Source organism: Esox lucius, chromosome 14 (genome assembly GCF_011004845.1).
Source record: "Esox lucius isolate fEsoLuc1 chromosome 14, fEsoLuc1.pri, whole genome shotgun sequence".
In the NCBI taxonomy this organism is placed as follows: Eukaryota; Metazoa; Chordata; class Actinopteri; order Esociformes; family Esocidae; genus Esox; species Esox lucius.
The window spans coordinates 33095727-33118422 of NC_047582.1; the positions used below are offsets into that span (position 1 = coordinate 33095727).

The following is a 22696-nucleotide window of genomic DNA, read 5'->3' on the forward strand; positions in this document are numbered from 1 at the left end:
GAGTTAACACGGGAGGTGACAGCAAGAGGCCACAAACACCACTAATCAACAAGCTTATATTGTCACTTAATTCCCTCAGAGAAATAAACATTGCTTGTTAAAGAGGCCCGGTCAGCCTTCACACCCATAGCCCATAGAATTTCATAGTGGCTTCATTTCACCTGCCACTTCATTGTTTTTCCATAAACGGGTGAAGGGACACTGTCTATTTTTTTCAAATGCTAATTACTGCTTTAATAACAATAGAGCTAATCCAGTGGACACCTGGGGGGACATTAGCGCTTCTGTTCAACTGCATTTTTTAACTTGTTTAACCCCCATTGTACCAGGTTGTTGACCGGGAAACCTCATCTACAGCCCTGAGGAAGAGTTACGGGGGGAGGAGTTGATATAGTCCTATGATAAATCTAGGGAAATTGTTTCTGTGGAGAGGGCTGACTGTGACGAGTCATCGCTGCATAACCAAAACACCTCATTTGTGATAGGGTTCACGTTTCAATGTCAGCCAAATTCTTATGTAAATGCCCTCTGAAAGGTCCAAGTAGCCTGGCATCGGCCCCTGTGAGAGCAGGTCAGCCGGAGTCGCGGCCCGGAAAAGGCTGCCGGGCCAGAACACTGGGGGTAAAACACTGTCTGGAAACACACCAGACAGTGTTTCTTGGTTCAGAAAGACAGCGAGTGGTGTCACTGTCGGGAAGATAGTTAGATTTCTGCTAGCAGACCAGGGAAGGTCGGGGGAAGAATGCTAGTCATTTTCAGGGGATTACAGGCCAAATGATTCTCAAGAAGTGGACAACACTACTTGTAATGAAACAGAATACTGATTTGGTATGGCGTGTAAAGCAAAAAACAAAGACATAATTACCTATCTTGTAGCTGGTTTACCAGTCTAGTACAAATGTACATGCATGAAATCAAATCGCTTCACTTCGTAGACCATGTTGACTTCTGCCTGGGCCTTCAGAGGCATTAGGGAACTCACTCACGATGGCATTTTACACAACGCCTAAGACGAATGGAGATCGGATCCCTTTCTGTAGTCACACCCGCAGCAAAAATGTTTGGCTCACCGGCTGAGATCTCTTTAGGCTGTTGCTAGGAGATACGATGTTGATCTATATCCAGCTTTGAAGAAATCATTTATCGATTGTGCCATAACACCCTCCATAATGATGAATACCCACTGTAAATATTTCTAATCCTCAAATTAGCGGTCCTCAGATTACATGCTTGAATTACTCGTTAGAAAGAGTCTATTCTCTCAATGAAAGAAATTGCCAAATCAATATTGCTGGCATATTTCCAATTACAATATTAAAACATCAAGACGTGCCAGATCATGGAAAACTTTGATAGAGGTGGGGGGGCACCAAGACATCAGAATGAATCACGATGACCCACAGATCAGTACACCTACATCCAGATCAACATTCTACCAGTCAGATGCAGCAAATCAACTCCCACATTCATGACATTATACAAATGTTGCCATAGGGTGGAAAGAAATGTTTGTACTTTTTAAATATATAATTGATATTGATCCAGGGGCCACAAGGACATGGCGTGGGCCAAATGCAGTATTGGGGCCGGCAGTTGACCATCCCTGAGCTGGAAGACAGGATAGGAAATCCCAAACCACTTCTGTTAAATAAAACTACGACAAACCTACAATACTGTGAAACAATTGACAGGAGGGTTTTGAGTGATGTGCTAATGACAACAACTAAAGAACAGAGAAATCATTGTTACCATCACTACGCCACCCCGCACAAAAAAAAAGCATACTTCGAAATGCTTTGAAATGTGCTCACAAAAAGTACGTCTAGCCCCGCATCAAAACTCTTGAGAGATTCAGGCGAACATCCTTCACATATAGGTCTCAACCCTGAGCTGAATCGACTGGCTCGGACATGGAGAAGGACCTGACAGTTGACAAGCGTAGTTGAAACAGTGTGGGAGTGCACAGATGCCCATACAAAGGGAAAATTGTTTGGTTAATTGTGAGTTGCAATGACAAAATGTTCGGCAGAGACAAAGAACTCCGTTCAAAACGACTTCGGCGAAGACCTTTCACGGCTCATTGATCGTCTCAATCAAGAGGGGTTTTCTGGGGAGAATTAGCACTTGATTGCCCATGACACAGCGAGGTCAGGACCCACTGACCGAAGAGGCACTGTGGTGCATTGAGCAAAGGAGTCTCTTGGAAAAATGAACGTGAGATCAGGAGCCATTGTTATTCACCAGGGATTTAGGGAATCAAAGGTTCAAGGAGTGGTGATGACAACCGCGGTGAATGACTTGCCTTAAATTGTCCAAAAGCCGGAGAAAAAGCAAAGATTGCACAGGCTCATGTAATGTAGGCACTAAACAAAAACCACCCAACACGGCTCCTGTGAGTTGGACAGGCAACCGTTTGCCTTTCCGTTTGTACATTTTCATACTCAAATACACAGAACCAAGATTCCCCTTGCGATAAGAGTCGAGTTTATCCACCAAGTAAACCATGTAAAGTTACCATTGTAAATCAAAAAGGTCACATTGAGACCCATTATCTCGTCACAGAGCTGCGTTGTTAACTAGCCACATCAGGGTTACGGTGTCAAACCTGAATTATTTGGTCAAACAGTCAATCTGAATCAGTCCGGATGTCAATACCCTCCACTGGGGTTTCAGGCGTGTGGCTTCGTGTGAGCAACAGCCCCTCGCCTCTCTTTCCGACAGGGGAGGGAACTGTGACCACAGCCGCGTGTTGGCACATAAAACAGACGCAGCCACGGCCCCTAAAGCAACGGGAATTCTCAAAATGACGCGCCAAGAGGGACAACAACAAAGCAAACGGAGTAAGCAGGCCACAATCGTTGGGATTATCAGCACAAACTCAGCCGCAAAGATCCCATTCCAAAAGCTCAGATATGTTTTGTTTTTAATTGCACAGGCTAAAAGACAACATGCACTCTGCATCATAGTGGGCAACATGAGAAAACAGAGCAGTTTGTGTGGCCTCTAAATAGGGGCACATCTCACCTTGAATTAATGTGAGATGCAAGGACCAAAAGGTCGGGGAATACTGCAGTTTCGATGTGCAGTTTCAAGTACGCACTCACAGGTTCAATCTCATTGTTTCCAAGCTGCAACTAGACCTTGTTTTTAGTGTAATACACACACTGTTTTTCACAGGCAAATCATGTTTTCAGTTTATTCTTCAACAGCAGTGGGCCGTGAGGTGCTGTAAGGGCACGCTGAAATCTCACATGTCAGAGCAGTGTTAAATAAATATCTAAGATTATAATAGCTTAATCTAAACAAACATTTTTAATATCCTCTCTAATTGCTCCATTAGGTGTAGCTTTGGTTGGGTTCCTAAATAAACACAGACCTACATCCCCATGCTAGTAGCCTAATCAGATGTAAAGGACAGCAGTCTGAACATACAATCTAATTAAATCACTTAATATTTATGTTTAAATAAACTAATAATGCCAAATATTTCTTGCACTATAATTATTCAATAAGAAATTGTGGGTGGGTGCAACCAAATCATGTACTGGTGCCACCAACTGAAAGACTTCATGACACTGTTGCAACCAACAGAAATAGTCTGTCTGGAACCCTGCAATTGGTTTATACATGGCCACGATCAGGAGAATCAGAGTAATTATTTTAAGTGACAGGTCTCTATGAGACACAAACATGCCGTGTTTATCAGGAATAATGCTAGTGACATGTACGGCCGGAGGACAATGCCAACTCCCCTCCCGAATGTAACTGTCATATCAAAAACCCTGAAGGCGGAGACGTCCTCGCCAGCTCAATTACGGCCTCCCCTCATTCTCCCGGCAGGCAAGTCTTTCAAAATGAGAAGTGAGCAAGCAATATGACGAAACCTCCTCACCCCCATGTCACACAGGGTATCTGATGAATGTCACACAGCCTAAGCGGTCATACCTACCACCAGTGTGCTGACATGCTTTATTACCCGGAGAGGCATTACATAGAGAGCGCCTCTACAACTGGGCTGTCATACAGTATCATTCATTAGGCAAAATGTCCATGAGAAATGCCAGTTAGCGCAGGTAGCAGGACAGTTGGACCTGAGGGGGACTTTCTAATCCGGTAACGATGGTCGGCTAAAGTGTGTTGACCTTGCCCCCGGGCCGCCCTCTCTCTCTCTCAGTGAGAGTGCCGATTTGGCAAGACAATGTGCTCGACTGCTCGTTCTCTCTTAGCGAGGCTACAGCGAAGAAGAATGCAGAGGCACTGTGATGCAATTTCCTGTGAGTAACATCCCGTGGCAGGGAATTTAACAATATGCAGCCAGAAAAATTGCCCACATCGAAAAAAGATTTCAATTCACGGCCTTGTCACTTTGATTTCAATTAAAATGCTTAATCACGCAAGCATTTCAAATTAATGAACGCAACTGCCTCTTTCCATATTCCATGAAATTATTTACTGAGTAAATACAAAAGAATATCACAGAATCTACGCAAATTAGTCAGTGTTTAAAATTGTAAGGCAGGGCAACACAGCGTTGGGATTATTATATAAGACAAGAGACCAGGTCTGGACCATTGCCAAAGATCAGTTACTACCAACTGTCAACAGACCAGACAGAGCCAGTTTATGGAGAGCCAACATCCAGCAGACCAGAGTGGCGGCTCAGAGTGGCGGCCCAGAGGGTGTTTAGACGAGATCTCAGACCTGAACGGTGTCTAAACCCACTGACAACGTTGCTTACTTGGTAACTAACATGGCGATAGTCTTTAGACATCCGTAGCGGTGAATGAGTGCGACTGTTAAGTGTCCCACGTTACTTCGTACACAACAACTCTAGTTCGTCAAAATAAGGACGACATTAACGCACAACTGCCCAGGTAACAGTCAGGCCACATCCTTTGTGTTTCGAAGGCCCAATATACGCCTAGGTCCCCGGCCCAAATCTGGCACACACACGGCCCTTATCATGAGTATGAACTGGGTAACTGGATGGAATTGCATTCACCTTTAGTCTTCTAAGGCAGTGGTTCCCAACCAGGGGTACTAGGACCCCTGGGGGTACTTGGCCTCTCCACAGGGGGTACTTGAAAACACTCATGACACCATAGACTTACTAGTGAAATTAACATGAGGGGGTACTTCAGGGGCACTGAAAGCAGTGCAAAAACATTTTGGGGGTACAGTAACTGAAAAAGGTTGGGAGACACTGCTCTAAGTGAACGTGGGTCACGATCCTCTGTATTAAAATGTTTCTCACAAAAAATTTATTTCTCGTTGTGGAAGTTGCTCCAATGATTCTCCCACAATATGACTTGGGAGAGCCAGAGGTATTGTCCCATTTGCAGAGCGGGTAGAATTTAATTAACTCAAGGACCACGAGCAGGCAGAAGTCGACATTGATACTTACAAAGGAAAATCCAGAAGTTCAAAGTTTATTTATCAAATACACCGCATAACAAAGAGTCAGCCTGCACAATGAAATTCTTGTGACATGGCACACAACATCTATGTAGTAAGAATTAAGAAATACATGAACAATATACCCAAGTGCAAACTAGCAGCAATTTTAAAAAGCCAGACGAAGCAACCTGTCTTCACACAGCTTGTTGAGGTTACGCTCACCTTGATGACATCACTGCTAATGAACAGAAGCTGTGTGCGGTGGCTATAGGAAATAGTTTGCTAGTGCCAATTTGAATTCAGGCAATTTTGCTGGCTGTTTTGTCACTACTAGTCATTGCAAAAAGGCAAGTTAATCAGAAGGCTTGAAACTACAGTGTTGGACAAGCACACATTTCTATATGAAAAGTGAAAAATCTGATCTGCTTGTCCAAAAGAAAAATGGCCAAAAAGGTTCATGTCACACCCTGTGGTACAAGAAGGAAACACAACATAACGTGGTCATAAGTTTGAACTCAGCCCACCACTTGTCTAGCAACCCTTCCTTTGCCTCCTACCTCCTTAGCTTCACTTAAGCTACTTGGGAAGAATAAAAGATTGAAATAGATACGATTTGTCAAACAAATTAGCTAAGACAGGAATAAAACTGAGAAAAATGTCACAATACAGCGCAGTGAAAAAAAATAAAACATTGGCGACAACGCAAAGTGGCTGAAAACAACCAAACCACAGGATATGACGTCTCTGTATTCTAATCTAATCCAGCCAAACAAATCAAGCAACAAGAGCACACCACTGCAAGCCACTGCACCGAGGATGACACAGTCCTACATCAGCCTCAGCTAAGACAACACTTGCTCTACGGACTTACTGAGGAAACGGTCTTTAATCTTGTCCACTGCAACAGCCAGACATTCGCTGCATAGTGAATGGTAACCTAAACCCGCTTTGCCAGCCTACTACAGCACCTGTCTTGGCCAGACCACGTGTGTTAAATTCGGGGCCGAGGAGCCGACGGCAGCTGTTCCTTAGTGGAGCCGAGGTGATATGGGCGCAGAAGTAGTCAGACGTCTTGGGACATATTACCACCCCATGTTGACCTCAGGTTGAGGGAGAACATCGGGCCAAGCTCTACAGGTAAAGGGCCTAAATTTGGCTGATGTCTCCCAGGTTACGTCTTTCACCCACCCATCAACCCAATGAACCTACTCATCACCACAGTTGTGAATAATATGGCACAGGCCAGTTGCAACTAGTGTTTGTTGTATCAGCGGGAGCCTTCAGTCTGGTTTCATTCGTTTTGCTAGAGGCACTGCCGCAATACTCATTGGCCATTAGTAGTCCAACAGGTTTAGGATTTCAAGCTGAATAAGACTGCAGTAGGCTAAACTGAGATAAGAAACAGGACAGTTCCAAGGCTGCTTAATTTTGCAGCCAGCCAATTAAACGTCCCGTCAATTTCATCGATTAATGGTGGCTGGACTTTCGTTCAGATAACCACACGATATTTACGACAGAGTGCACAAAAGGAGAAAAGGCTATCCTCCAGAATTCACCGCAATGGCTAAAATGTGGTCAACAAATGCATCAGCAGAAAAGGGAAAGCAAGAGCCCTTCAAAACCACACCAAGCAGGAGGGCCAGCAGAGAATTATTGTTCCTTTTCTAAAAAGAGTAACTAAATACAAGAACAACACAGATCATCCTAACCAGTTTGTGACTGAGGGACTAACACTAAACCCCTAGTGTGAGAGTATACCATCCTACCCAGTTTGACTGAGGGACTAACACTAAACCCCTAGTGTGAGAGTATATCATCCTACCCAGTTTGACTGAGGGACTAACACTAAACCCCTAGTGTGAGAGTATATCATCCTACCCAGTTTGACTGAGGGACTAAAACTAAACCCCTAGTGTGAGAGTATATCATCCTACCCAGTTTGACTGAGGGACTAACACTAAACCCCTAGTGTGAGAGTATATCATCCTACCCAGTTTGACTGAGGGACTAACACTAAACCCCTAGTGTGAGAGTATATCATCCTACCCAGTTTGACTGAGGGACTAACACTAAACCCCTAGTGTGAGAGTATATCATCCTACCCAGTTTGACTGAGGGACTAACACTAAACCCCTAGTGTGAGAGTATATCATCCTACCCAGTGTGACTGAGGGACTAACACTAAACCCCTAGTGTGAGAGTATACCATCCTACCCAGTTTGACTGAGGGACTAACACTAAACCCCTAGTGTGAGAGTATATCATCCTACCCAGTTTGACTGAGGGACTAACACTAAACCCCTAGTGTGAGAGTATATCATCCTACCCAGTTTGACTGAGGGACTAACACTAAACCCCTAGTGTGAGAGTATATCATCCTACCCAGTTTGACTGAGGGACTAACACTAAACCCCTAGTGTGAGAGTATATCATCCTACCCAGTGTGACTGAGGGACTAACACTAAACCCCTAGTGTGAGAGTATACCATCCTACCCAGTTTGACTGAGGGACTAACACTAAACCCCTAGTGTGAGAGTATACCATCCTACCCAGTTTGACTGAGGGACTAACACTAAACCCCTAGTGTGAGAGTATATCATCCTACCCATTTTGACTGAGGGACTAACACTGAACCCCTAGTGAGAGAGTAAGTGAGAGTGCAAGGGTGTTCAACATGTGGTAAGTAATAAGCCACTGCTGTGACCTTCAGCTAAATGAGGGAACCCACAAAACCTCACGTACAGGAAAGCGCCCAGACCATCCCTTCTAACCGACGGTCGCTAAGACTGTAGTACATTTGGTTTTAATGCGAACATTGGTGCTTCAATGCAGGAAGTTCTGCAAAAAAAATGAAAGACCTTAATTTACATGCTGCTTGTTCGGGCACTTCACATTGTCAACTACATACAGTAGGGCACTGCAACAAGCATTAAGATTCTAACAGTCACAGACCCCAAAATGGGTACTTTGAGAAGATGACAAGCCAATATAACATTGGCAACAGTTATAGCACTAGCCACAAACATTGTGACGGCGGATAAAAACTGTAAAAAAAACAAACAAGAAGTATGAAAACTGAGGGTTAAAGGCGGGAAGAGTGGTGCATGGCAGCTGTGTGTCGTGCGCGTTCTAATTCTCTATGGAGATTGATGTTAACAGAGCTGGAATGAGTGAGGTTACCGTAGGAGGAGGGGGGCAAACTGTGGTTTTGGAGGGTTTTTATTTCGTTTCCTAGGAACGCCAGAACACTCATGAGGAAAGGATGCACTCTCGTTCACAGCAAGTCCAGGAGTCTAGATTCCCAAAATACAACTCCCACTCTGAACGTGAGAATACACTTTTATAGTGAGTAATAACAAGACTTTAAATTAAGCACAATAAATTGCTGAATTCTCTGATATTTAATTCTGATTGATTTAGGAAGAACTACACTATTTGCACTGTTCCATTAGTCTATAAAATCATGATGGATTTCTATTAATCATTGACGTTTCAAATGCCTCAAGCTTTTTCCAGCTGCCTTAAACAATAATTAGTCAGTATATTTGGTTTCATTACTCCATTGTTATGTTCCTTTTCCTACATAAACCAAGGACACACAGTTCAAAACATACTAACAAAATCGTATGTCATGTAGTTCCCATGACACCAAAGAGAATGTCACAAATCTTACCATAGTAGCCATTCTCACAGATCATCAATGCTTGCAATAACAGTCTATACATTTGAGAATGGCTGAATGTCACCAGCCTTCAGCTTTGTGGCCGACACTAAACTGACTGGCAATTCGTCTGCCATTCGGCGGAGAAGCATGACACATTCACTATGGTGGTTCTCAGTAGTGAATCTCTTGGAACAACACCAGAATACAGACCACAATGAAGAAAAGAGGAAGCGTTGGATGGCTGGTAAAGATGGTAAAATTACCCCCATGTCAAAGATAATGTATTCAAATTCTCTCATAGTTGAGAGTGGTAAACACCTACTGCTTTTTTCCCCACAATGACCCACTGTGGCACAACACGCCATTTCTAAATGATATGCAAATTACTATTGCGCTCAGGCACCGTTCTACCGTAACACGGTTCTCTCCCGAAAAACCTAATTTAAACAATAGCAACCAAAGCTATGTGACTGTAATGTTCACAGGGACTTCTGTGTGGCTATGTAGCAAAGAGTCACGCAAGACAGTCCGAATCAGTGGTTTCACTGACATTTACTTAATGGTCACTAAAAGTAACAGCTCTGTATGTCTACTCATCTAACGGAGAATAAGCAGGGGCTGTCAAAACGATCCAAGGTAAATCGTTCAATCATGAACACTGATTCATAGCAAATTCCTGTTAATATTAAATTACCCAACATGTCAGTTAGGAGTATCATTTTTCATGAAAAAAAGACATGGCAGGAATATCAACCTCGATTTTTTTTCAGTAGCCAAACTAGGTAAAATTACGTTTAGCCTCAACGTCAATAGTTTAACTTAAAGGGCATTTTAGGCATTAGCTCTAACATTATGCATTTTGAATATTGTATTGGATTTAAATACTTTGTAATTGATCATGACTTTAAAAGAAGAATGGGACAACACAATTTGTTTTCACCTCTTCCCAGTATACCTACAAACCTCATCTCATCGCTACAAACTTTTTTATCACGATAAGGCCATGAAATGCCCAACAACAAAGAATCCCTTTGTGATGTTGGGAGGAAACGCTCATAGGGTTTCCTGGCCCATCGTCAGCTAGAGGCACAGCAAGGGTTCAGACCTAGACAGTGGTGGTCAGCCTGGTGCCATGAAACAAGAAGTTAACTTTAGTCAGTGGATCAACCCTGACAGGCATAAAACCAACTGAATGACGTCGACAAACGATTGTAATAAGGTTACTCATGAGCTTACTCCTGTGAAGTATTCTAAACACACAGTCCATCCAACAACGGCATGGAATACCCAAGCAGTCCAGCAAGTTCATGTCTTGGCCTGTCCCAGGACCAGGGTCGCCGCTCTCTGTTCAACATGCTCATTGACGTCCCGTAACACATACACACTCAAGTGTTCCATAGGCAGGGGCCTATGCATTATTTATCAGCTGAGCTTGTTGCTCCCAGTGTTCAGCACTATGTAATTTGTAAGCATTTTGCTCTTGGCTCAGAGCAACCAAACACTGGAGCAACAGGGCTCCAAGACACCCAACCAAGCAGTTACAAATATTTTTCAAGTGATTACAGTATGTCAATACTTCCTTAATTTTTCTAACATATTCATTCTTAAGCCTATTGTTCTTGCATTGCATGTAAAAGAAAGTATCCTTAAGGGGAATCCGGAAATAATTTACAGCACTGACTCGAGGATCACGCCCCCACATTGTAAACTTTGTGGGCTAATGATACATTGTGCTTGTGTCTACATTAACCCCTGCATTCATAACTTTCAACCACACCGCTGATTCAAAGAAAAGCCCTCTGGGCTTGAGGCCTCTTACCTGTATAGCCCGCAACCCATCCCCACTGTGACACCATCGCCAACATCCATTTGAACATTATTCCTTCAATGAGCCAGAAACTGCGGCTGTCCATTATTCTCAGAGGTTGAAGAATAATACAGAAGAGGCAATAGGAGGGGATCGCTACACAGTTGTTGATGAACACAAAGACGAAGCGAAGGAAGGAGTTGACTAGTACCCAGCCCAGTTTGCGGGCGCTTTCTAGAAGCTGTGCCATACTGACGCACACTGCCTGTGAAAAGAGGGGGAGAGAACCAGTTAATAAGCCAGTAAAGATATTTCAGACTGGTTCATTTTCTAATTTATAAATGAGACTGACCAGTAAACTTTGCTAGGGAAGACAATCGTGGAGAAAGCCGAGCTAGCTAATTTGCGTGAATCGACGTTTGTTGGCTCAAATATACTGTCGTCCAATATTAAATAGCATGGGACAGCTAGCTCTGATCTAACATTAAACTACCTGAAATGGAGGGAACCTTATTAGATATCAATGTTGTACTACTCATTCATTTATAGTTATACGTTACGCTACATCGCTAAAATCATTGAGCAGGACGTCGGCTGAATACCGCCGGGTAAAGGTCTCTTCCCAATCGTGTAAGACCAACCCAACGTGGAGGTCATTGAATGAAAAGACCCACAACACCGTTGACTGTATCCAGTGCAGCGGTTCCACTAACACAGGCTGCGAAAGACATTGGCTAACGTTACAGCTAACTTTATGTTGGAATATTGACTCAGAAAAAAGGTCGCTAATGTCATAAACAATCAAATTATGCAGTTACTCTAAATGAAAAACATCCACACAACACACGCAGGATACTGTATTGCTGTAGGTATACTCGCTAAAATAACATTAACGTAAGCTAGCTTGTTGGTTGGTTAACGTTAGCACGTTAGCTCGCTAACTTAGCATTCGCTGGATAGCGGAACAGTACTTAAGCTAACGGTTTTTGAAATTCTGAAAGCCGCGGTTCTTAACGTTAGCAAGACGGCTAATTAAGACACCATCGCCGCCCACAACATATCGATTTCCATCTTGCCGGTAGATCAATATCGACACAGCTAAACGTATGAGACAGGCAAGCAGAAATTTCAAACGACCAGATGAGACGCATTTGGTAAAAACCCTTCCTTTATAATTCCGGACCAACAATGTCCTAACTAATGTAGTTAACGCGTAGGCAGTAGGTAACGTTATGTAGGTATTTAACCAGCTACCCAGGACACCTAACGTTAGCTGGCTACAGTAGCTTGCTAACCACGTTACTAGGTAGATGGCTAACTACTGTAGTTCGCCTCAACCGTAAGAAAATCCAATCACGGCCAGAGTGGTCCCAGCTATCTACCGTTACAAGGTACTGTGACGTTAGTTAATTGGCTATCTACTGACAGTAGTAACATTAACTAATAAACGTCAATTTTAAGAACATCACATCCTAGTACTGTACTGTAATGTACTCACCCAATTAACGTGCCCCCCGTCCAAATGCCGGACGATAAAACTAGCCAGCCGAGAGATAGCTGGCTTGAAATGGATGAATACCAAGTCACATGTATTTAGTTAGATATTTCAATACTGAGTAATATTCATATCGGTCTTGGTCATTCACACTCCTGTAAAGGCTAGCTAGCCACTATCCATGAACGGTACTGTACTCCTTCAGTGTTGTTAGGTGGTTCTCAATCAATGGCACTCGAATAATTCCATCGATGCAACATCAGTTAGCTAGTAGCTAACAAGCAGGATAGCCAGGCATCAACCCTGGCTACTTCCCTTGAGTCTCCTTTAATCCAAATACCATCCCTTGATGGGAGAAGAGCCATATAACACGCTTTTATTGTTTTAGTGCAATGCGGGAGCGGTTCAGTCCGTACATCCGATGATGTAAATATTCTGCTCTGGTCTCGCTAGTTTGTATTGCATGACCCGTTCGATTATATCTACCCGTGCAACCGCCGCCACCAGGAGAATCTTTTTTTTATTGAAGACGATGACGCTGACAGAAAACGTAATCTGCGCAAGCTCCGAGGCCGAAAAGCATCAGTACAGGGCATAGGCCTAGATCAGCTACAGACCATCACTGACACTGTCGTGGAATTAAACGCACTGTATTTAATCTACATTTGAAAGCATAATTATGTCAGACAGCGTAAATGACATGATACCAGGGCAGAAACACGCATACAGTGGGTTATTGCAAATATTTAAGAGGAACGTTATCCATACTTGTGGTAAAATATGATTATTTCTACAAAGTAGTCTTTCATATCATGCATTGATTTTGTTTTGGTACTGTAGCTTAGACTTGCCTTCTGCTCTAGCCCTTGACCGCACCCTGCTGGTCTCGTTTAAAACAGCGGCAAATAATTGTTAGCAAAATGTAAATAGCACACTCGATTTACTGGCGGACAGCATTCATTGTAGATTGCAACATTTCAGACACTTTCTTTTGAAATGAACTCAAGAACAGACCTCGAAAGCATATTTGCTGAGAAAGCATATTTCCTGGTTCCACTACATACGACCTTTATCCCAAGCTCATAAAGTCATAAACATCAGTTATAATTACCCTTTGTCTCACGCCAACGATGTATCATTCCAATCAATTGACACTCATGCAGATTCACATTACTTAAATGAAAAATGGTCTTTAATAACCTAAACAATGTACAGAATATTAATACACAGTAATGTGGAATTCCACAAGCAGACAATCCTGGCGTTTCGAGTGAAAAAAAGTAAAAACAGTTGAATAACTTCACATCCATTCCCTAGCAACCAGTAACCTAAAAAATATACAAGCAGTGAGAGGTAGCTAAAAGCTCACCCAAGCATTGCCTGTATTGCTCCAGGAGACAGTCTCTTCAGGTATCAGCTGACAAAGTACAGGAAACAAAGACCTTTGGGCCAAGGCTACAGGGGAGTTACCCAAGGAATGCCATCACTGGAAACGGGCATATACATTGCTCCTCTGGGGGGCCGGGGCTGGGTCGGGCCTAGCCTGCTGTGCCTGCTGCATCTGTTGGTGGCGGAGCTGCTGCGAATATGGGTCCTCCAGGGACTTCACTGATACCGTGGTCTTGGGCCCAGTCTTCCACTCGACACCGCTCTCGTCCACCACAGACGCCTCCACGTTGACCGTGTGGCTGCCCAGGACGGAGAAGTTGAGCAGGAACTGGGTGCTGAAGTAGTCGTTATGGGGTTCCACCCGCTGCTCGATGTCATTGGTCTTGCCGTCTAGTGGTACCTAAGGGGAAACGGAATGTGCTGGTCTTTACATCCTTTGGCGCCATTGTGTTATTTGGAAATGTGTAGCGTTTACGCTGGAAATGTGTAGCGTTTTCACTGAACTAAGCTAACAATGTTAAAGTGCCACAATCAAATGAAACCGTAACGGTGTAGAACTGGAGCATGAAAGATGTCTGTGAACAGCCTTTAACGTCTGCCCAGTCGGGCACAGGGCTCTGACGGCTAAGGAGTCACCTTGTATTCTGGCCCGCCAGTCTTGCTCTGAAGCGCGGAGCTGACGTTGAGGCAGACGGACTGAATCTTGCGGAACAGTCCGGGGGTGGAGCCGTGCTGGACCACGCCCTCCACCTTCAGAGTCAGCTGCTGGTTGCTCTGCACCGGGATTGGCTCAGTCGGGGTCCGAGGAGAAGGGGAGAGAGCAAGCTGGAATACCAAAAAACGTACAGTGAGTCTGGATCAATCTCAATTACTAATTTAAAAGCATAAGACCACTTTTTAGAATGGTGCTGTGTATCTAATAAGTTCTACAGTATACCAAACGCATTAAACAGCCTGTGGAGTTTTAACTGAGACAAAGTGGTGTGTTATACCTAGTACTTGAACTGTATAAAAGGTACATTTACCTTAATACTTGTTGACTGAAGCTTCTGGAAGAAGTACCTTTGGAAAGACAGTGGGACCTTGAGCAGAGCTATGACCGCATCACACAGACAGCCAGTGTGCTACAGAAACAAAAAGAAGACGAGAAGATTGTCACCCCCCTTACTGACCGAATGCACAGTGCACATTGACCACCCAGCAGACAGAGTCACGTTCATTACCTCAATCAACTGAAAATGTTTTGCCACAGAAAACTAAAATCAGTGTTTCTTATTGGACAAGCCTAGGTCAGTGTTTTGGAAGTTTTTTTTTCCATTTTCAGTGCCTGATGAACACAGCCCAGAGGGAGTGTGATGACCTCACCAGGTAGGAGACAGGAGGGTGTTTCCTGCTCAAGCCCTCCACCTCCTCCAGGACGCGGTTGAACACAGACATCATTCGCCTCTCGTACTCGCTCTCCATCTGTACCGACCCCAATGTCCCATAGTCCTGGAAACTGGAAGGTAGGAATATTTATTTGCTTTAACTTTCTCACCAAAAAAAAAAAAATCGAGCTCTTGTAGTATTCAGACTGGGTCAGCCACAATGGCCGGGAACCCAAGGCTTCTAAGACATTTCTTGTAGTTAGGGTTAGGATTCTCCGGTGGTATGAAAAATTTTTCTCCTGAGAAAAAGTTGAACAAGAAAACCACCACATCGAGTGAATAAGATTGTCAGCCGACGTGAAGGTTCATACCTGGCTGAATGTGGGTCGAGTATCAGAGCCTCAATGACATGGGAGACCAGCAAGCAGCTTTGTTGTTGCCTGTCACCGACAGTTAAAGATACACTAGACGTTATACACAACAGAAAAGACCGTTCTAAATGAAAGGTTCCACTAATGGATGTGGCGGGCTCATGGCCACGTCGTCATCCGTAAGGATACAGCTCCACGTTGCGGAGGGTGGCCGAATCTGCGTCGAAGGACGACTGGTACAGGGCAGCGTAGCGGGCTGCAAGGCTCCGGAACTCATCCATGGACACTCTCATCTGAGGTGGAAACGGTCATTTACACATTGTCCCCCTCCTACCTCACTGTACGGACTGACCAGAGTTCTGGCCACATTATCAGTGGTTCTACCCGCCGAGCATCCCGTCCACCCCAGTACCTGCATGGCGATTCGCCCGCAGCGCTGCAGCTCGTTGCCGGAGGTGAGGGCGATGGTGGTGGCGATGGCGGGAGGAGGGCTGGTCTTCAAGCTGCTGCAGGTGCAGATGAGCTGTGAAAGAGCTTGCAGCGTGTCGATGCGCATCTTCACAAAGTCGCACTGGAACGCCAGCGGGCTCAGGGGTGTGCTGGCAGCCTGGGGGGGGGGGGGTTCAGCAGACTGTGAAAGGACACTAACACCGGCTTTAAACGAAATAAAGAAATTGCACAGACGGTGCCATAACGAATGCAATGAATTAACTTTAAAATGCCCTCCTTCTAAGCAGGCGACCGGTCACTGACCGTGAGGGAGGCGATGCCCTTCTGGTACGAACGCAGGGCCTCGGCTATGGCTGTCATGGCGACACTGTAGTCTCCATCGTTCAGGCCGCTCAGGCACTGCTCCGCCTGGGAGAACTCCTTCAGACTGTTCAGCCAGAAGTAGAAGTGCTCAGAGGCCACGCGCGTCCGGAGACTCTGGTACAACTCACTGGAGAACTCGTGGCAGCCCTGTGGAGAGCAGGCCCACACCAGATGTTATGAAGGCATGCTGGCAGGCGATTTCAAGTTCCACCGCCTGCTATTTCGCCGATACTGTCATGTAATCATGTGTGATGTGCCGAATGTGATTTCATGCATTATTAATGTGTAAGCAATACAAACCAGACAAGAGGCACCTAATTAAAGGACAATTCCACCTTTTTTACAACTTGACATTAGGTGGTTCCGCACGATGAAAGTAGTATGGAGACTAGGGGAGAACTGTAATGTTTTTTCATTTTCAACAGCGCTGGAAAACTTCAGCTAACTTAAGCCAGTGCTAGACAAAAATCAATGGAACTAATGTGGCAAGCTTGTTGGTTTAATGGTCAAATCATCTTTAAGTAACAAAATCAATTTGTATTTGGGTTCTGGTGTTTCTGAGTTTTTGTAAAACATACCCACGCCACCATTACTTCCACTGCTTCTCTACTAGCGGTGGATAGAATTTGCATATTTTTGTAATCGCTGTTTAAAAGGACACGGAATCATGCATAGAATCAGGCATAGAAACCATCTAACGTTAAGTTGTAGTAGAAGTGAATTTGTCAGGGCCAGTGAGACCAGAGACTCACCATTCGCGAGGCCTGCCGGGCAATACGGTAGACAGTCCAGCCATTGGCCACGTTCTCCAACTGCTGCTTGATCACGGTCTTAACCTCCGCTGTCAGGGAAGACTGGCTGGCCACAAACACCACAGTCGCCAGGGAAACCTGCATGGGGGGGGGGGGGGGGGGGGGCAGGTCGTTCGGTAACAGATTCAAAAATACTTCCCGGATGGCAGTCATCAGACCATTGGGACATATCGCAGTCAGAATCCATTTCCACTAAGCAATTTTTCTTCACTTTGGTGTTCAAAAATATCTTGTCCCTCAAAGACCTTTTCTAAAATAAAAACACATTTCTGGTAATACAATGACAAGGTGACATGTTCTTTTCGTTGCTTCTATCCGCCCCTGCTGGTCGTGTCAGTGTTAAGACTGCACATCCCTCACCAGAAGCTCCTGCTGCTTGTCAGTTGACGAGTGGCTGGCCACCCGATAGAGGTCCACCAGGTCGCCCAACATGCCCTCTCCCAGCACGGGCAGCTGGGTGGCAATGGCCGCAAGGGCGTGGCACATCAGCACACGGGAGGGGTCACGGGCTGAACGAAGCTGGCAAAGCAGGAACTCCACAACTGATTGGCTGAGGTGGGGGCGGCTCTTCAGTAACCGGACCAGTGAGGTGAGAGCAGTCTGGGGGTGGGGGTGAAGAAGAAAAGGGAAAGATGACACACTCACACAGTTCTTACAACTGCGTTCTAACATTTCCTAGACAGCTACTGACGAGGCCAAGCAGCACTCCCCATCCCCTGTAAACGACCGTCCAGATGGACAGCACGGCCAGATCCTCACCTTGAGCGTGGCCTGAGCCCTGGGCCCGTCGTCCTGACTGCAGAGTACCAGAAGAGACTCCACCCCCATCACCGTGTCCTGCTCAAGCTGCTTCATGTCTGGGAGGGAAAGCAGGCGGTTGTTGTCTCCGAGAACCCAACGCCGTTAAGCATGTGATTATTACACTGTTACCCTGGCACGCCGTTAAGCATGTGATTATTACACTGTTACCCTGGCACGCCGCAAACCCTTTTAAAACATCATTCAGTACCCCGCTGGGCATTTATTTCCCGGGAATGTCATCTTTTGTCTGTGAAGCAAGTAGGCCTCGGGTAATCAGGTGAGACATCTCCTACCACTAAACGGTAGCGTACGCCCACCTTTCTCCGGACAGGAGATAGCAATGTTGGCAAGCACTGTGACTCCGTGGGCAGCGACGGCCAGGTTGCTGTGGTAACTGCATTCCTGAGCAAGTTTAACCAGGTCAGTGAGCCGCGGCGGGGCAGAGGGACCACCTGAGGGGGGAGGACATGGAATGTACTGGAATGTTTTTAACCCGACTCCGCCCACCACTACTTAACTCTATCGTCCCAAAATCACATGTTCAACAACAACAGTGTGCAGATATGGGATAGGAATATAGAATTGATGTTGCCTTTTGGAGCATACTGAATGACACTAACATGGACAACTAAATTATTCTCCAAAAACCCTTCTGTTGCTGAATTTGTAGCCAATATTTGTAACCAACTTTTTCTGATCAATAACAACAACATTTGGGAAAGTCTATATGTCCTGTTCACAGAAATACAGGTGTGTATTACGTTCGGCATATCTCTCTTAATGAGAGGCCACCCATTCAATGATCAATGACAACTACTGACGAGGCCAAGCGGGTGAAATGTGTGTTAAGCGCTTCGAGGGCTCTTCAACTGATATTTTTCACCTCGTTGGCTGTAGGATTCAAACAAACGACCACTCGGCTACTGTCCCAAAGCGCTAAGGCTACCTGACCAGTAGGTAACCACGCTCTCGGGGCCATTTGGCATTGCACCATACCTCCTCCAGGGCTGAAGTACTGCTTCATGGCAATGGTTCCAGAGAGGGTGGCGAGCACGGACAGCATCCCCAGTTTGAGGCCGGTGTAAGGGCTACTCAAGGCACACTCGCACATGGTCTACACACAGACACACAGACACACAGGGGTTACTTCCAGTCTCCTGATAAAAGCTGCACTTTAAGGAACAGAAACAAACACTGCGTCGGAGTAACCGATGAACGGCGATTTCCCAAGTGGACTAGCAGGTGTGTTGGACTCAAGACCCTACCTGAGTGTTCTCTCTGTTCCAGAGATGGGGGGCCTTTTTAGCCAGGAGTTTCAGGTCCTGAATGGCCAGTCTCTTGACTGCTTTCCTGGGATCATCCTTCAGGTACTGGAGAAGCAGCTGTAACTGCAGGTGAGAAGAACCGCGCCATGTTAAAAGGGGAAGAACAGTCGTCACATGAGCATCCAACTGAAATATTCCCACCTCGCAGTAAAGCCCTTGGTATAGAGGACAGAGACATCTGATTCTAGCCCATTGAAACCAACAGAGCAGTGCACCCCCCCCCCCCCCCCCCCCCCGCACGACCTAAACGAGCCACTTCACACCTGAACCCGGTATACGTTTGCCACAGGCGATGAGACGTGTGAGACCACTCTGAGAACAAGAGGAACGTGGCCGGTGTGGCCCTTTAATCAATACCCTACTGATCTCACAGAAACTTGAGCTCCAGAAAGGATTCAGATGTCATGCCAAATAGCACTGAGTTGCCAAGAATGTCCCGGGGCTATGTACCAATGGGACCTCAATGTCCATTAGCGTCCAGGGAGTGACATATTTTCTTCCCCTACTAGCCAAAACGTACTCCAACTTCATTTTAACCAATTAAACCATTTTATACAGGTTTGCGGAGCGCCTGCGTCCGCCGGCGGGGCTACCTGTTTGGGGATGTCGATGAGCGAGGAGGCGGCCAGCTGGGTGAAGGTGTGCAGGGTCACGATGACCATGGGGGTGGAAGGGTAGGAGGCCACCAGCTGCTGCAGCAGGTCTCGGCTGCTGGACGCCAGGCCGGCGTTGTGGTGCATGTGCTGCAGAATGGGGATGAGCTTCAGCTTGAGCTCCACTGGGGTGTCCAGACCTGCAACGGCAGTTCAACATTGAGGGGACACCTGGGTTGTGTTCAGTTTTGCAACAAAATGGGGGGGAAATGCTCAGGCAACAAGGAGGCACGATCTGAATTTTGTCAGTGATAAACCTTTTTTTTTTCCCTCTTAGAATTTTTTTTTTTGTAAAGTGTGACCTTAAAAACAAAATCCTCTATGCTTCGTCTAAACATAATTCCCACAGCACATCTATTCTCGTATAACAAACACTGTAGGGACATTGAGGTTTAACCGCTTTCTCGTTACATGACTCATCGCCAATTCCTCAAAATGTAACATGATTCTAGACAATATGTTGGCATGAAGGATATTATGTTACCTTGAATCATTTCGCTGATTTTGTTGCAAATCCCAGCTGCAAAGTCTCTGTGGATTGAAAGGAACAGAAAAAAAACATGTTCAATGAGTCTGACCCTCTTTACACAAAAACAATTTCTTGAATTTAGCCTTGTTCAATAGAAGACAGTTAATCCTATACAACATATGGGGCGTTACATTTGTTATTTTTGTATTCTGTAAATTTTTTTGGCCCAATTCTGTTTTATTTTCTCCCCCAAATTCCATGATATCCATTTTATCTTTTTGTGTTTCCATTTTTAACATCACACCTCCATATGAACACCACAGGCAGTCATGTTGGGTGTGTCAGCTGTTTTATTTCACCCACACAAGCCTGTAACTCAAAATAGGTCTTCAGCAACTGCCAGACTAAATGGATAAAGTAGGAAACAGAAGCCAGCACCCAAACCGAAACACACAAAATGCTGTTGTAACATACAGTTTGTGTAGCGTTGTCTTCAACAACAAAAAAAAAGCGAGTGACAAATTCCTGTTAGAGATCAACATCACTCTGCCACAAAATCAGTGAGCTATAAGGAACAACATGGTCAAATAAAGGTTTAAAAAACAAACAAAAAAAACACCTACTGCATGCAGAGCTCAATGTTCTTCCAAGACACTTTTTGAGTAAGAAGAATGCATGGTAATTATCAATATCACGGAACATTATTCAGATTATATTTCTCTATAGCTATATAACAAAATAAAAATCTATACTTTTTATTTTCTGGGTATGTCTGGATTCCGTGATGACGTCGGCCGTCTCTGCGACATGGGAATGACATGGCCCTAGCATAGCTTCCACACTGAAACATGACACGTGACTTACTTTGACTGTGCAGAGAAGCAAGCCGAAGCAAAGATGGCTGCCTCAACTTCAACGTTGTCGTGAGAGTCGAGACTTTGGTGAACACTGTGATGGGCGTTCTTCCTTTCAGGGATGATGGTGGCCAAACTCCCCAGCATCCTTAGAAAAACAAAAATGGGACCGAACACACAGACATTCAGAGATGCCCTTAAACACACAGACATTCAGAGATGCCCTTAAACACACAGACATTCAGAGATGCCCTTAAACACACAGACATTCAAAGATGCCCTTAAACACACAGACCTTCAGAGATGCCCTTAAACACACAGACCTTCAGAGATGCCCTTAAACACACAGACATTCAGAGATGCCCTTAAACACACAGACATTCAGAGATGCCCATTCCTCATCAAGTAGCAGCATGTATATTGTATTTCAGAATCAATTGTAATTCTTTGTTAAATGATCACACAAATCGCAAGCTGTTACTTTGTGCGGAAATAAAGAGCCTATTCAAGTACCTGAGAGTAATTGCTCTGGCAACAGGGTCATTACTGTGGATGACAGAAAACACTCGCTTGACAAACTCGTCCACATTGAGAATCTTCTCAAGGTGTTTCTCGCTCTGTTGAGTCACCTTCAACACGCAGAGTCGTAGAAAGTTGTTTCTGAAAGAGGGCATAGGTATATTTATTAATTGGAGTAATAGGACAATACCTACACTGATTAGTGGCCCTGAACAATGAGACAGAAGTTGATCCTGATCAGTATTGGCACATACAAAAGCACTGTATTTAGGATGTTGTACAATAACTTGAGCTGAAATGTCACAGTCATATGTACCCAAGCCTGAAGATGTCCGCCAGTTTCAGGAAGGCAGAGTTTATGAGGATGGGGAAAGGGTACTTCTGGAAGAGTTTGGGGAAGAGGACCACAGCTTCACATTGTTCTCCAAGCTTCCCAGACCGCAAACCTAAAACAAATGATAAACACTCGAGTCAAAAACCTAGTTCACGTATTGACTTACACGAAATGAAGACTAAGATTTTTTTTATGTCTTTCTTTGCAGCCATTTGAATAACCAGCAAGTGGCATTATCCAGCGGGCTAGCTGATTTGTTCATCGCCCGAGTGAATGTGGCAACGAGCTACACTTTTTGCTTGTGACTTTAACCGTAGAAGCTTACATACGTGCAAGTTATGTGGCTTTATATTTTACACATCCCGAAATAAATGACAGTGGTGTCAAGTTGTTAGCATTTAGCTAGTTGGTTGTACTATACAGACCTTTGTCTAACTCCATGAGAGCTGAATTAGCGTCCAGTTCTTGTTCCCCATAACCAGCCTCCGACAAGAATGAACGTGCAGTTGAAAGGGACATTCTTTCTTTTTCAGACTTCACGTGAAATCACTTTAAATTATCGTTAACAGTATGAAATTAGCCACTGAATTTAGAATGTTACATTCCGCACAAAGAGGACGGACGT

The 22696-nt window shown here is 44.9% G+C and overlaps 2 protein-coding genes across 4 annotated transcripts in view; both read right to left on the bottom strand.

Annotated features, from left to right (window-relative positions):
- Positions 1-12903, bottom strand: part of lpgat1 (lysophosphatidylglycerol acyltransferase 1) — a 34159-nt gene extending 21256 nt beyond the window's left edge. Inside the window, exons 1-2 of one of the 3 annotated variants that reach the window (XM_020053755.3) lie at positions 12368-12903; positions 10882-11130 (exon numbers count right to left, since the gene is read on the bottom strand). In XM_020053755.3, coding sequence (XP_019909314.1) covers positions 10882-11119 — 238 coding nt within the window. In that variant the 5' untranslated portion in view covers positions 11120-11130; positions 12368-12903. Of the gene's footprint in view, positions 1-10881; positions 11135-11221; positions 11478-12367 lie in introns of those variants that run through there. The other 2 variants (XM_010878424.5, XM_010878425.4) reach the window with 2 other exon arrangements.
- A 625-nt stretch (positions 12904-13528) lies between these two features.
- On the bottom strand, positions 13529-22691 carry ints7 (integrator complex subunit 7). The gene is made up of 20 exons (XM_010878423.5): positions 22497-22691; positions 22054-22183; positions 21732-21878; positions 21229-21366; positions 20380-20426; positions 19836-20035; positions 19183-19305; positions 18914-19031; positions 18235-18369; positions 17876-17973; positions 17477-17716; positions 17057-17194; positions 16245-16451; positions 15904-16098; positions 15681-15784; positions 15492-15560; positions 15119-15251; positions 14779-14877; positions 14390-14578; positions 13529-14153 (listed from the first exon to the last, which is right to left on the bottom strand). The coding sequence occupies exons 1-20, from the start codon at positions 22588-22590 to the stop codon at positions 13848-13850; spliced, it is 2910 nt and encodes a 969-aa protein (XP_010876725.2). The 5' UTR covers positions 22591-22691; the 3' UTR covers positions 13529-13847.
- Positions 22692-22696: the final 5 nt, after the last annotated feature.